At 32.0% G+C, this 13,130-nt stretch overlaps 1 protein-coding gene across 1 annotated transcript; it reads left to right on the top strand.

Moving 5' to 3' along the window:
* Positions 1–5,197: 5,197 nt before the first annotated feature.
* On the top strand, positions 5,198–6,295 carry LOC145029671 (F-box protein AUF2-like). The gene has a single exon (XM_078978165.1). The coding sequence runs from the start codon at positions 5,198–5,200 to the stop codon at positions 6,293–6,295; it is 1,098 nt and encodes a 365-aa protein (XP_078834291.1).
* The last annotated feature ends 6,835 nt before the right edge of the window (positions 6,296–13,130 follow it).

Here is a 13,130-nt window from a genome sequence, read left to right as displayed (position 1 = left end):
CTAGATGACTGGATCAAAACAACAACGAGGCCTCTCATCTGTTTATTACACACCAACTATCTACCCATGTTCTACCCAACATATTAGTAGATAAAAACATACATTTTTATACATATTTTCAAAACCTATATAGCATGCTTGATCAATACATTTTCCATATAACAGATGAGACACACACACATAACACGTATTTCATATAGAAATAATCAGATCTGTAAGATAGAAGAAAGTGATTATGCATTCACACACATAACAATAAAATATACACATAACACGTATCTCGTATAAAATACTTCATAATTATACGTTAGGAGAAAGTAACAACGCACTCACACGCATAAACAACAATATATCTAATACACTCAAACCATACTTGTATTATTATTGCGTTTATGAAAGGTAGTATACACTCACTTGATCAGAAGATGATCGGACAGCACTACGGCTTGTAGAAGTAGTATTCTTTGGTAGATCTGGTAGATCTTCACAAAAATCGAACTTCTCGCGGGCAGAGCTTCGGCTCGGAAACCGCACTTCTCGGGATCTTCGGGATCTCGGGACTTGCTTCGGGACTCGGGAATATTACCGGGGCTTCGGGGGGTAAAAACGCAGAGCTTCGGCACGAAACGGAGGAGAAATTAGCAACTATGCCCGGATCCCTCGCATCCTATTTATAGGAGGCTGGAACCTCCTCATACGCGGGGCGTACAGGGCTCCGAAATCGTCACTGCATGCGTCATCCGAAGTGTCGACACTTCTTGCTGTACGCGGGGCGTACTCGAGTACGTTGGGCATACTCCGGATGAGTCCGGTGACTCGTCTTCGGATAAGGCCGGATTTTATAATTTAATTTAATTATTAATTATTTAATAAACTTCGAAAATTCATATCTCCTTCATACGAACTCCGTTTTCGATGTTCTTTATATCCACGCGAAGGTGAGACTACTCTCTACAACTTTCGTTTAGACTTCGTCGGCTAATTTTGAATTTATTTTTATTATTTATTTTTAATAGGCCGGGACAGAAAATTTCGTTATAAATTCATACCTTCTTCGTTTGACGTCCGTTCTCGCCTAAATTTTTATCGCTTTGATACTAACAACGAGATCTTCGATTCTCGTTTAGATCACTAAGGCTAAATATCGCTGTAACATAAATTTCACTTTTTACGTTAATCAGCGTTGCCGGTTCTATCACTAAACTTCGACAGGTCATAACTTCCTCGTTATAACTCGGATTTCGGCATTCTTTATATCTTCGGAAACCTTGTTTCAACTACTACAACATTATCTAAAGATATCGAGTTTATTTTACACTTAAATTTTTGAAGCTTATTTTTATTCTTAATTAATCAAACCACATAATTAAGAAATTAAGCACAAAACACATAATACTCAAATAATACACTTCTATTATTTCAAAACGGGTTACAAAGGTTAACCTAGACTATCACATTGCTAAAAATGGCAAGCCCAGAAACACAGGCGTTACAAATATCAAACTCTAACTGATATTGCTTTGCAAAGTTAGACTGAGTATACAACCTAGCCAAGTGATCCTAAACCTCCTTTGTCGTGTCATACTTCGCCAACTGAGTACCAATAGACTGGATGACAGAATTATTAATCCAAGTAATGATCTTGGAGTTATCAGTCTACCATGAATCCAGTAAGGTTTCATAATTAGCGGCCTTCTCGTCTGTTGGTTTCTTCTTGTCACCTGTAACAATCCCCCACATAGTCTTGCCCCGCAAGAAATTTTTCATAACATAACTCCAATAGGCATAGTTTTTTCCATCAAGTTGAATACTAATGGACTGAAGAGAATCATCTCTTGGGGCCATATTTCAATATCAGTCAAATAGTAAAATACGAGTAGCAGCAAAAAATGATCAAGATCTCGAAATCAACAAAGCTAGATGAAAACGAAACCCTCAAAACCGACAAACGAACAAATCAAACCAAACCAAATACATAAACGAGCAAAAAAGGTATACCCCAAAATTGCAAATTGTGACAATGAACAGCGCACTCGAATAGTACCGATGAACAGTAACCGTGAATAGTAGCCGATGAACAGTAACTGTCGATGAACAGTGTCGCTGAACAGTAACTCCGATGAACAGTAATCGATGAATAGTAATCACCGATGAACGGTGTCGATGAACAGTACTCGCCCAAAAAAAAAAAAACGATAAACTACAGATAATCAACCGAGCTCTGATACCATGTAAACTAACAAATGAAATACATATAACGGCTAGGGTTTCATATTATTATCAAAGAGAAGTACAAATACAATGAAAAGGAGAGACATAATATATAGACAAGCTAATTAGGGTTTCTTAGCGAAAAGGTCCAATCATAAAACCCAATACAAAATAAAGCCCAAAATATTATTAGGTTAACACATATGTGGAGGTCATATCAGTTTTTTGCCCACGGAACAAGTGAGAAATATGAAACACTTGAAACAAATCACTCAACTGGTTAAATTTGCAACAAAAATGTAAACTTAGCGACGTAACTAAGAAAAAAACATAGGGTTCCAATCGCAAGAAGAAGGCTCTGTTCTCGATCCACTATGGTGCTCTGTGGGCTATATGGCGTGCCAGGAATGATAAAATCTTCAATGGCGGTATTGCTGATCCGATTAAGGTTGTCAATTCGATTAAGTCTATGTATCTATGACATTACTGTGGGTAAAACATAGATATGGCAGGTGTAATATTAATTGGGGTGATTGGATTAGATCCTAGGTAAACTGTTTGTAATTGAACTTTATTTTTTGTTTTCTTTCTCCTTCCCCTAGCACCTTGCTAGGGTTGGTGTTTTATATAATATATATTTACCGGTTCCAAAAAAAAAAAATTAAAAATTTATATAAACTTAATATCTTTTATGCAATTTGTTCTTAATTTTATATATAAAGTTTATTTATTAATTTTTAATTAATTCTGGTTTTGATTTAAACTTTGCATTGATTAATATTAATTCTTAAATTGAATAATCCCACCATAACTTTTTCTCTTCTCCCTTCGCAACTTTGAATAACGACTAACTTTCATGTGAATTTAGAACTTTCATGTGAATTTAGGTTTAGGTTTAGGTTTATTTGGATAATATGAAATTTAAAATAAAACTGAAATGAAAAAGGGAAGACCAGGTATTATAAAATAAATTATAAAACATTTACGGAAAAATATTAATCAATTTTTTTTTAACCAACAAATAAAAATATTATAATTTACAAATATTATAATAAGTTAAATGGCTACAGAGATCCGGTGTGAATTTGTTTACCATGAATTATAAAATAAATTACAAAACATTTAATGAAAAATATTAATCAAGTTAAATGGCTAAGAATTTGAAAAATAGATAGAGGAGGATCATGGTGGTGGTGTTTCTTATAATGGAGACCAATATTAACATAGTGATCTCAACCACATGTTGAAGGATTTCATATAAGTTTGTTTACCGCGAATCATAAACTCACTCGATATAAACTTGAGTTATTCTAACCTACAATTAACTGAAGTTAACAAATTTATCATAAACGAATTTATTTGAAACCGATGTTTCATCTACAAACAAAGAAGAAGTTGGTACTCACCAAACATATTACATATGGTTAAATACTTTTCCTAGGACAATAAATTATACTACTTAGGGTGGTCTAATGGTAAGGAGTAACTTCCTCAAAATAAGATATCATAGTTTCAAATTTCAAAAAAAAAAAAAAAAAAAAAAACTCATTCGATTGTTAATTTTCTCGAATTTTAAATTTGGCTTAAATTATAATTATTTAATACTAATCTATAATATATAACTTATATGATTAAGGGGTGTTTGACAAAAATATTTATTGCTTATTAGCTTATTACCTTATAAGCTAATAAATTAGAGGGAGTTAATTTATGAAAAAATGACTTATTATCGGTTTGCAACTATTATAAGCTGTTTTTATCCAAATATTTTTTGGTTTATAGCAGTATAGAGCCGATTATAAATTAATAATCTCATTGGTCCCCTAAATATAAGGTTATTAGTTCGGTTATTAATATGTCCGCTTATTATAAAATCATAATCAAACCACTACTTATCGGTTACCTAAAAAAGAACCTGACTCATTAATTATATTAATGGTTCGGTTATTAAACTTTCGGTTAATTTAGTTTTGGATTTTATTATTATTATTATTATTATTATTATTATTATTATGCTTACAAATGTTTTAGGTTGATTAAAGTTTATAACATAAACAATTATTAGTTTGATCTCAATGGTCAAATCCTTATAACCAAACTTACCTTTTTAATCAAATGCTAGTTTTCATATTCTTAGTCTTGTTTTTCTTTTACTTCAAATGCAAACTCTGCTTTCAATTTACTTGTTATATTTTCTTTCACGTATACTTTTGTATGTATTCATGTTTTACTTGTAGAGCTTGATCCTCTTCATGTGAACTATGCAAATTTATTTTCGTTTAATAGTCTTTTCACTAAGACACACCACTTTATCATTATCCAGGCTGGCGTTTTTATGCAAAGACATTGTCTACTGGTGTGATTACATAGTTTTTATTCATATATATATTTTTCGTTTAGAACTCTTTTATGGAAGTAGCTTTTCAACCCTACAATAGAGTATGTCATGCATCTTACCTTATGGACCTAAGGTAATTTTGCTGTTAAATCTAAATCAAAGTAATCATTATCTTATAAAATTTATTAGAAAGCAAATGAATAAATATAGATAAAACTTTTCTAACCTTTTTTTCCAAATACATTTCAAAATGCTAACATGCTCATAGTTAATCTAGTGGATAATACTTTAATACTTCAAATCAAATGTTCAAATTTTCTATTTTTGTCGACTTGTTAACGCCACGACGAGATGACGCAATGTCTCTAACACCATTGGGAACACTTTATATAAACTACAGGGTGAATTCTTAACAAATGTTCAAACCTTAGGGGGTCGAATGTAACAATTCCAGATAAAAAAACCGAGACCATTTTATTATTCAAAGTCAAAAACTTTGACCGGCCTGGTAAACGTGTGCCGGCGACATCTTACGCCGAACCTTCCCCTAACCCAACTTCCCCGCCATAGCCATGTATATATCTTCTTCATCTCCATTCACAACATTCGAACATTCAAACACAATTTCATTCAAAGCTTCATTCGAAAATGGGACTCGAAGAACATTCAGAACAACAACAAGAAGCTGTAGATGTTTTCGATCTGTTACCAGATGCTTTGGTTCTTGAAATCTTCAACAGAGTACAAGATGCCAGATCGTTATCTGCTTGTATGGTTCTCTGTAAACGTTTCGGAGATCTTGCTACCCAAACGGACGACGTTTCTCTAGAAATCATTCGCCGGAATAAGCTACCGGAGAATGGAGATTCCGGTTGGCATACGAACAGATCAAAAGCTTTCTTTGGAAGATTCATTATGAATCCGATTCAATCTCTTTTACATCGTATGTTTTCGAGGAAATCGAAGGCGTGTTCCCACTGTAATTCCGATGATGAAGAAGACGACACCATGTTTAGATTGCCTGATGAGTTGCTCAAGAACTTTAAGGAAATCCGATCTTTGTCCGTGAAACTCCCCGGTCACGACGGAGATATCTCGTCGGAAAATGGTTCAGGCGCGTTGTTGAAATGGAAGGCGGAGTTCGGGAAGGAACTCGAGAGCTGCGTGATTTTGGGAGCTACAGGATTTAAGAAATCGGAATCGAAACTGAAGAACGACGGCGATGAAAGCGGTGAAAACGATGAAAGTTCGCCGGCGCCATTGGAGTCTAGAAACTTGACTAGCAAACAGCTTAAGAAACGAGTTGTGTGGACGATATCGTGCTTGATTGCTTCTTCTGCGAGACACCATATGTTGAAGAAGATCATTTCGTTAAATCCGATGATTCGAGATGTGAAGATCAGCGATGGAAGTAAACAAGGGACGATTCGGATGACGGAGAGGCAGGTGGTGGAGCTCAGGGAGGATGTGAGTTCCACGACGGTGGTGGATGTGGAGGCGGAAAGAACGAAAGTTCCGGCGGTGACGATAAAGATGTGGTACGTGCCGGTGTTGGAGTTGCCGGAATCTGGTTACGTGATGAAAGGGGCGACTCTGGCGGTTATTAGGCCGGCGGTTACGGCGGTGGAGAAGGATGATGACGTCAGCTTGGCAATGGGTGCATTTGACGAGAAGTGCATGGGAGAAGCTGTGAGGAAGTTGATTGAAAAGAAAAAGTCTTATACATTGGAAATGAATTCGTTTTAATTTTTCAGGGTGTATTTATTAGATTTAGTTAAGATTTTTGATTATTTGATTAAATGGAACAATGAAATTTCATATTTTTAAATGATAACTTATTTTGTAAATGATGTATAACTTGTAAAGGAAATGGTAATCGGTTCAACTAATTATTATACAAGGTTGAGAATCTTAATGCAAATCAACCTAACATGGTTAATAAACAAATAGTAGGCCTGTCAAATCGGGCTATCGTGTCGTGTTTTTGTCTGACACGACACGATACGACAAGGTTTTTTGTAACACGAACACGACACGACACGATGTCGTGTTTTTTTTCACTAACACGAAAACGAACCAATTAAAAAACGACAACACGACAAAAATAATATTACATAACTATTATTTTATTTAATTCATATTTAATCATATATAACACGATAAAAACGACAAACACGAAAACACGACACATACATGCTCAATCGTGTTAATTTCGTGTGGATTTGTAAACACGAACACGACATGACACGACATCGTGTTTTTTAAAATTGACACGAACACGACACGAAAACGAATTCGAATTTTGATTTCGTCCCGATTTCGTTTCGTATCGTGTATTTTTGTCGTGTCGTGTCATAAATTGACACCCCTAACAAATAGGTTGAGATTGTGTTGAATAAAAATCAGATGTCCAAAGTAACTTAAGAAAAAAACAAATATCTACGTTCTAAGGTTGGATATTGTTATTTAGTTTTTATTTTTACTTCGTCAATTGTCAACAAAACGTCATCTCATTTTTCTTTTATTTTTTATTAAAAATAAATCAAGAAAAGATTCAATCCTTATTTTCCTCATATTTTTTTATATTATTTTTAATAAATGCGAAGCATTTGTATATTTGTATATTGTTATGTATAAGTTACTAAAACAAAACATTAAAAAAAAAAAAAGAATATAGTGAATATCACTGTACGTTGACTCTTTGGTTAAAAAATATCATCGGACGTGTGGTGTTTCGTGAAGTGAAATATATATTCATCTTATCCCCATGCATCTCTTACTTTGGGAGTATACCCTTGAGCCTTATAGTATGGGTCACGTTATAACACTAAGTTCATATGTCATCTCATCTATAACACCACCATAACACTAAGGGGAAAATGGTGTTCCCCATGTTATACCATGTTAAAAAGTAGAGAAAGAAAGAAATAGAATGATTTGATTGGTTGATAAAGGCAACAACCAATTAAACTTTCCGTTGCTTCTTGTGCTCGTCACAACAAGATATGCTATAACATCCTCTTAACAAGAATGAGGGGTGACGTTCATCTTGTTATGACTAGGTTATGAGGTGCCATATCAGCAAAAATTGTACTTCTCGTTGCCCATACCGTATACTCTTAGCAATTTAATTTTCACTTATCTGGAGTGGCTGTGAATCCGCACGAGAGTTTCCTATGTGACACACTAACTCACCGGTGAACACCGCACTGGAGACCAATGGTTTGGTTGTGGAATAGCTTCCAGTGGTTGTTAAGACAGAACAAGACAAACGTTTTGATTGGTTCTTCCTTTTTCCCTCACATTTTCTTTCATTTTCTCTTCTCTTTTTTTCCCCTTCACTACCAATCTATCGGTGGACATCATTTCCACAACCTAACGGATTTGTTGTGGAATGGTAAATACCTACATGATGTTGAGTTAGCTGGTGGTTTGGTTGTGACCACTCTCCAAGCCTCACCGAATAGATTTCCACTTTGGTAACTCTTATGATAAGAGATGCGAATATATTTTGTGTGTGTGTGTGTGTATATATATATATATATATATATATATATATATATATATATATACATACTAGGTTAAAACCCGTGGAACCCACGGATGTTAATTTTAAATAGAACTAAAAATTTAATTATGTAATAAAATAATATATCATTAATTTAGAAAACTTATGAATTTTAATATTGTATTTTTTTAATAGCTTTGTGATTTTTAATTTAATATCAGATTGATACTTTGATTTCTAAAGAATGAGCTTTTCTCATTTTACCTAAATTTTGATTTTTTTTGTTATATATGTGCAGAGGAACTCATGACTTAGTCTTTTTTATTTTGTATAATTAGAAAAAGTAGATGTCAACATGCATAATAGTAGATGGATGTTTGTTGGTCATAGTGTTATCCAGGTACTTTTTCTTACTTGTTTACACACAAAGAAATGCATATAACCACATTAAAGTACAATGGTATAATATAAGCAAAACTCACATAAATGCTATTACACAACCAAAACAATACATACAAACGGTCTCCGTTCAAAATATGTATACATGATGTTTTTAAAAAGTATGATAAAAAGTCCTTGCTTAACTCCATTTAAAAGAGATAGAATTTTTTTTGAAAGAGTTGCTTAACTCCACTTATAGAAATAGTAACTATTAAAATAAAGTCACAAATAATCAAATATGGTCCATTGGTCCATGTTTAACTATAATTATGGAAATGCTCCATGTTTAACTAAATATTCAGAAATCCATGTTAATTAAATAAGAAAAGATTTAGAAGTATAATGCTAAAATAGGGAATTTTTTCAAAGTAGATTGGTGAAATAGATTGAGTTTTAATGTACAATGTTGAAATGGTACGTGTTTATAAAAAAAACAAAGATACACAGTCCAATTAAAAAGTTGAAAGCACAATGTTGCTATAAAAAAGAAATATAAGTAGGATGCCATTTTACACAAATCAGTAAATGTACATTGTTATTTATTGCATCACATGACCGATTTTTATAATCTCATGGTCATACAGGGTCTGTTTCTGTGGAAACACACACATACATAAGATTATAAAAGTGTATTTTAAAAGTAGAAAAAAGTACATTGCTATAATATACATTGTTATTAAATATAAACATCACAGAAACTACAATGCTATTTTTTTCATTTATTTTTTGTGGATACTTTGGAATGGAATGGTTCATTCCATAGAAATGAAAAATGACTTGTTTCTTTAGGATAATGGAATGGAATGAACCAATCCGTTTTGTTTACTGATTTCATTCTTTGAGGGGTTTTTTCCTTCAATTGTCCTAAGATGGAACACACCAAAATAGCATTGTACATATTTCTGAAATTTTTTTTGTACTTAATCAGTACACAAAAACATCACCTAAAATGAAGTGATATTTTTTTCATTTATTTTCTAGAAAGTGTTTGGTATGCTAGAATTTGGAAAGGAATGGGAAGGTTCATTAGCACAATGGAATGAAAAAGAACTTGTTTGATTATCCCAATGGAATGGAATGACCCAATCCTTTCCTTTTACTAATTTCATTCCTAGAGGGGTGTTTAGAAATTACCTGATGGTAGAAATCTTCAAATGCTACCAAAAAATGAATCTTCAAACCGATGGCAGAAAGTGAATGGAGAAGAATGTTAAAATCAAACAATAAGTAAGTATAAGAAAGGAAGGAAATGGGTTGTCGTATCAAACTTTATGATGAGATTGTATATGCTGATTTATTGCCTAATATTGCTCAACTTCAAATAATTATAATAATTTAATGCTAATTTGTTGGATATTACCATTGTGTTTAATTTAAATTTAAACTCCTAATGTTAAGGAAAGGATTTAAGAAGGAATAGATGGGAATAGGCTGAAAAGGTATTTCCATATGATATTAATTGTGATATTGGAGATGTCATACCATCTAAATTTTTTGATGGTTGAATTTAATATGAATATTAATGGTATGATATTAGACATGTTTATACGAATTGTATAATTTTTTGGTTCCTTTTTTTTTTTGTAGGGATTCTCATTGATTGATATAGCAATTTAAGTATGATAAGGGTAAGTGGTTAACAGATTGTATATGTGGAAAAAAGGCTCTTGTTAATTACATATGACCATATATACTTCCCAATATTTTTAAAATTGTTGTTTAAAAAGTATTTGATTAAGGAATGACTTATACACATTAAATGCATGGAGGGTATATTAGTAAAATCACTTTTGGCTGAAAACTAATGTGGAAGAGGCATGTGGAGAATAATGATTCTTGTATAGATCAACTATGCTTAGGAAACTCTTGAAAGAAATTAGAATGAATGTGCAATCTATTAATATTGTTGAGATTTAATATTCAATTCATAAGACCAATATTAAGATTACCTTAAACATTTAGTTTACAATCTGATAGTGGTTAAATGGTGTTAATATTATGCATAATCTAAATGAGGGTATGACAGAGGCAAGTTGGCTCCTCCATTACAGTTATCAAATTCTTTCCAAAAATGTCGGTTCATAAATTATTGCCATGTCTGCTCCAATGAGTTTTGTATGTGTAACATGTTGAATTTTGACAAACTTGAACCTTGCCTCATCCAGTTCCTCCTGTTCTCGAAATCTCTTATAATCCTTTAATAAAAAATCAAAATCCACAACTTTGTGTTGTTTATTGTATGTTTGACAATATTTTAGAACTTTGGAAGTAACAATTGTTTATGGTTTACCTGTTTCATTAGAATATTCAACAAAAGCTGCTAAATCATCATGATTTCCAAAGTTTTCTCTCATTGTACCTGTAATTGTTTTTCTTACAAAGGCATGCTTAAAACCAAGAAATTATGAAGAAAATATCTGAATTATGTGTTATAGCTTTAAAATATCTATTGGAGTTCAAACTTATATTAAATTTGTATGGGAGTTAGCATAGAATTTCATCTGTTTTATCTTAAATTTGTATTGGGACTGTTCTTTTATATGTTATATTGTTCTTATTCAAAAACTTTGAGGAGAATACAAAGATATACAAAGAACTGGTGTACAGTGGACCTTGACCTTGAAGGTCAGACGAATAGATGAATTATAACCGAAAATCAATTCAATTGCATTAAATTGCACTGAGTGTTTTCCCTAATTTTTAAGCCAGCTCCCTAGAACACATTAAGTTAGGATTTCAAATACACATATGGAGAGGTTCCTTTTCAACCTCACTATAATTGTAGAGATAGGGTTGTCAAATACACAAAATTCCGCACAGATTAACGCTCATGTTCACTAAGTTAACACCATTTGATGGTAAAGAGCTTATGATTAGTAGACCTAGATTGTAAAGCTTGAAACGTCCTTCAAATTTTGGAGTTGCTTCATTTAAATTTGTACATAAAAAAAAATATGCCTGAAACCAATCATATTCGTCAATGAAGCCTTCAGATAGAACATAACATAATAAACATGTTAAGATAACCAAAGTAAAATTTCCAAAAAGGAATTAGAAATCAACCTGGTTTGTAGAAGAGAAACAACCCATAATGAGTGTGCATACAACCTGTGAATAAGGTTAAAAGAAAGATAGATAAAAGAAACAACAGAGGAAGATGAAGACAAGTAAAAGAAATTACTTAGCAGGGTCAATTGGAGAATGGAGAGGATACAACTTATTACCTTTTGACGTATTAAAGTTGAGGATGAAGCCAAACTTCAACAAATAAACAGGAGATGAACTTGTTTTCTTGTTCTGTTGTTCATAGAACCCAAGTGGTCAAGGTTTGAAAATGAAAATATGAAGATAATATTGAACCCAAAAAATCTATAAATACACTAAAATTAAAACACATGCATCGATGAATAAAAGAGAAACTTAGAGGGATTACTAAACATAGAAAAGAGGAGAGCGGTCATTGATGAGTTTGTCGGTTTACGCTATTACGAAGAGCAACAACAAAAAAAACATGTTTTTGATACATAACTCTACACCGATGATGGAAAGAGATGGAAAAAAGAGTGAGAACAGGAGGTGGGAAGAAGAAATCAACTTCTTAAACTGATGAAGGTATAAGTGTTTGTGTGATTTGATTTTCAAAATGAAAAAGCTAAACTGGGTAGATAGCCATGATATGGAACAGAACATATGCAAAATCTACGGGATTTATAATAGCATAACGTAATTAAGTAACAAACTTGCAGAAATTTCGGATTCAACCGAAATTGATGAGAAATTGGAATGCAAGGGTAATTTGGGGAATTCAGATTCATCATATGAGCGGGAAAATTCTATTGGGGAGGTCTTAGAGAATGCCATGTGGCATAAATCTTCTTATTTATTACGATAGGGGATATATATATATATATATATATATATATATATATATATATATATATATATATATATATATATATACATACTAGGTTATAACCCGTGGATTCCACGGATGAGAAATTTAAAAATAATTTTAATTAAATTATAACTTAATTATTAATATAATAACATGTGTCAGTGTTATAGTAGTAAGATAGATGGTGTTAAGTCGTATGTTATTTTTCTACATTAAATTGAAAAAGTGAAATTTGTCCTCATAACAAAAATGAAAAAAATAATATGCAATTAAAATAAAATTTGTAGACTATTGTCAAACAAAGAAATTTGAAGTCGATTTTATGTTAAATGTTATCAATTTTAGTTTGTGAAACAAATACCATATACACATGTGAGTATCTTTTTACTGGTTGAAGTACTACAATTATGCAGCAACTTACATACATCTATTTACATTTTATAACATCATAGTTTCGTATGTATGTGTTACAAAGATGTATTTTTTCCATTTTATGACATTGTTACAGTTAAGAAATCATTATATAAAGTATGGGGCTATAATAGAAAATAATTCTATAAAAAATATGCCTCTAATAGGAAAAACTGAAATTTGAATTGTTTAAACAATTATTAAAAATTGATATATGACGTTGATAAGAAATAAGTAGAAATACAAAAATACAAAAAATATAAGTAAATTAATAGTAGGGATAATATGGTCTTTATTTAATTTAAAAATGCTAAAATCGTATTTAA

The sequence above is a fragment of the Lactuca saligna genome, chromosome 2 (assembly GCF_052625555.1).
Source record: "Lactuca saligna cultivar CGN05327 chromosome 2, ASM5262555v1, whole genome shotgun sequence".
Taxonomy (NCBI): Eukaryota; Viridiplantae; Streptophyta; class Magnoliopsida; order Asterales; family Asteraceae; genus Lactuca; species Lactuca saligna.
This window is presented reverse-complemented; position numbering and strand designations above follow the sequence as displayed.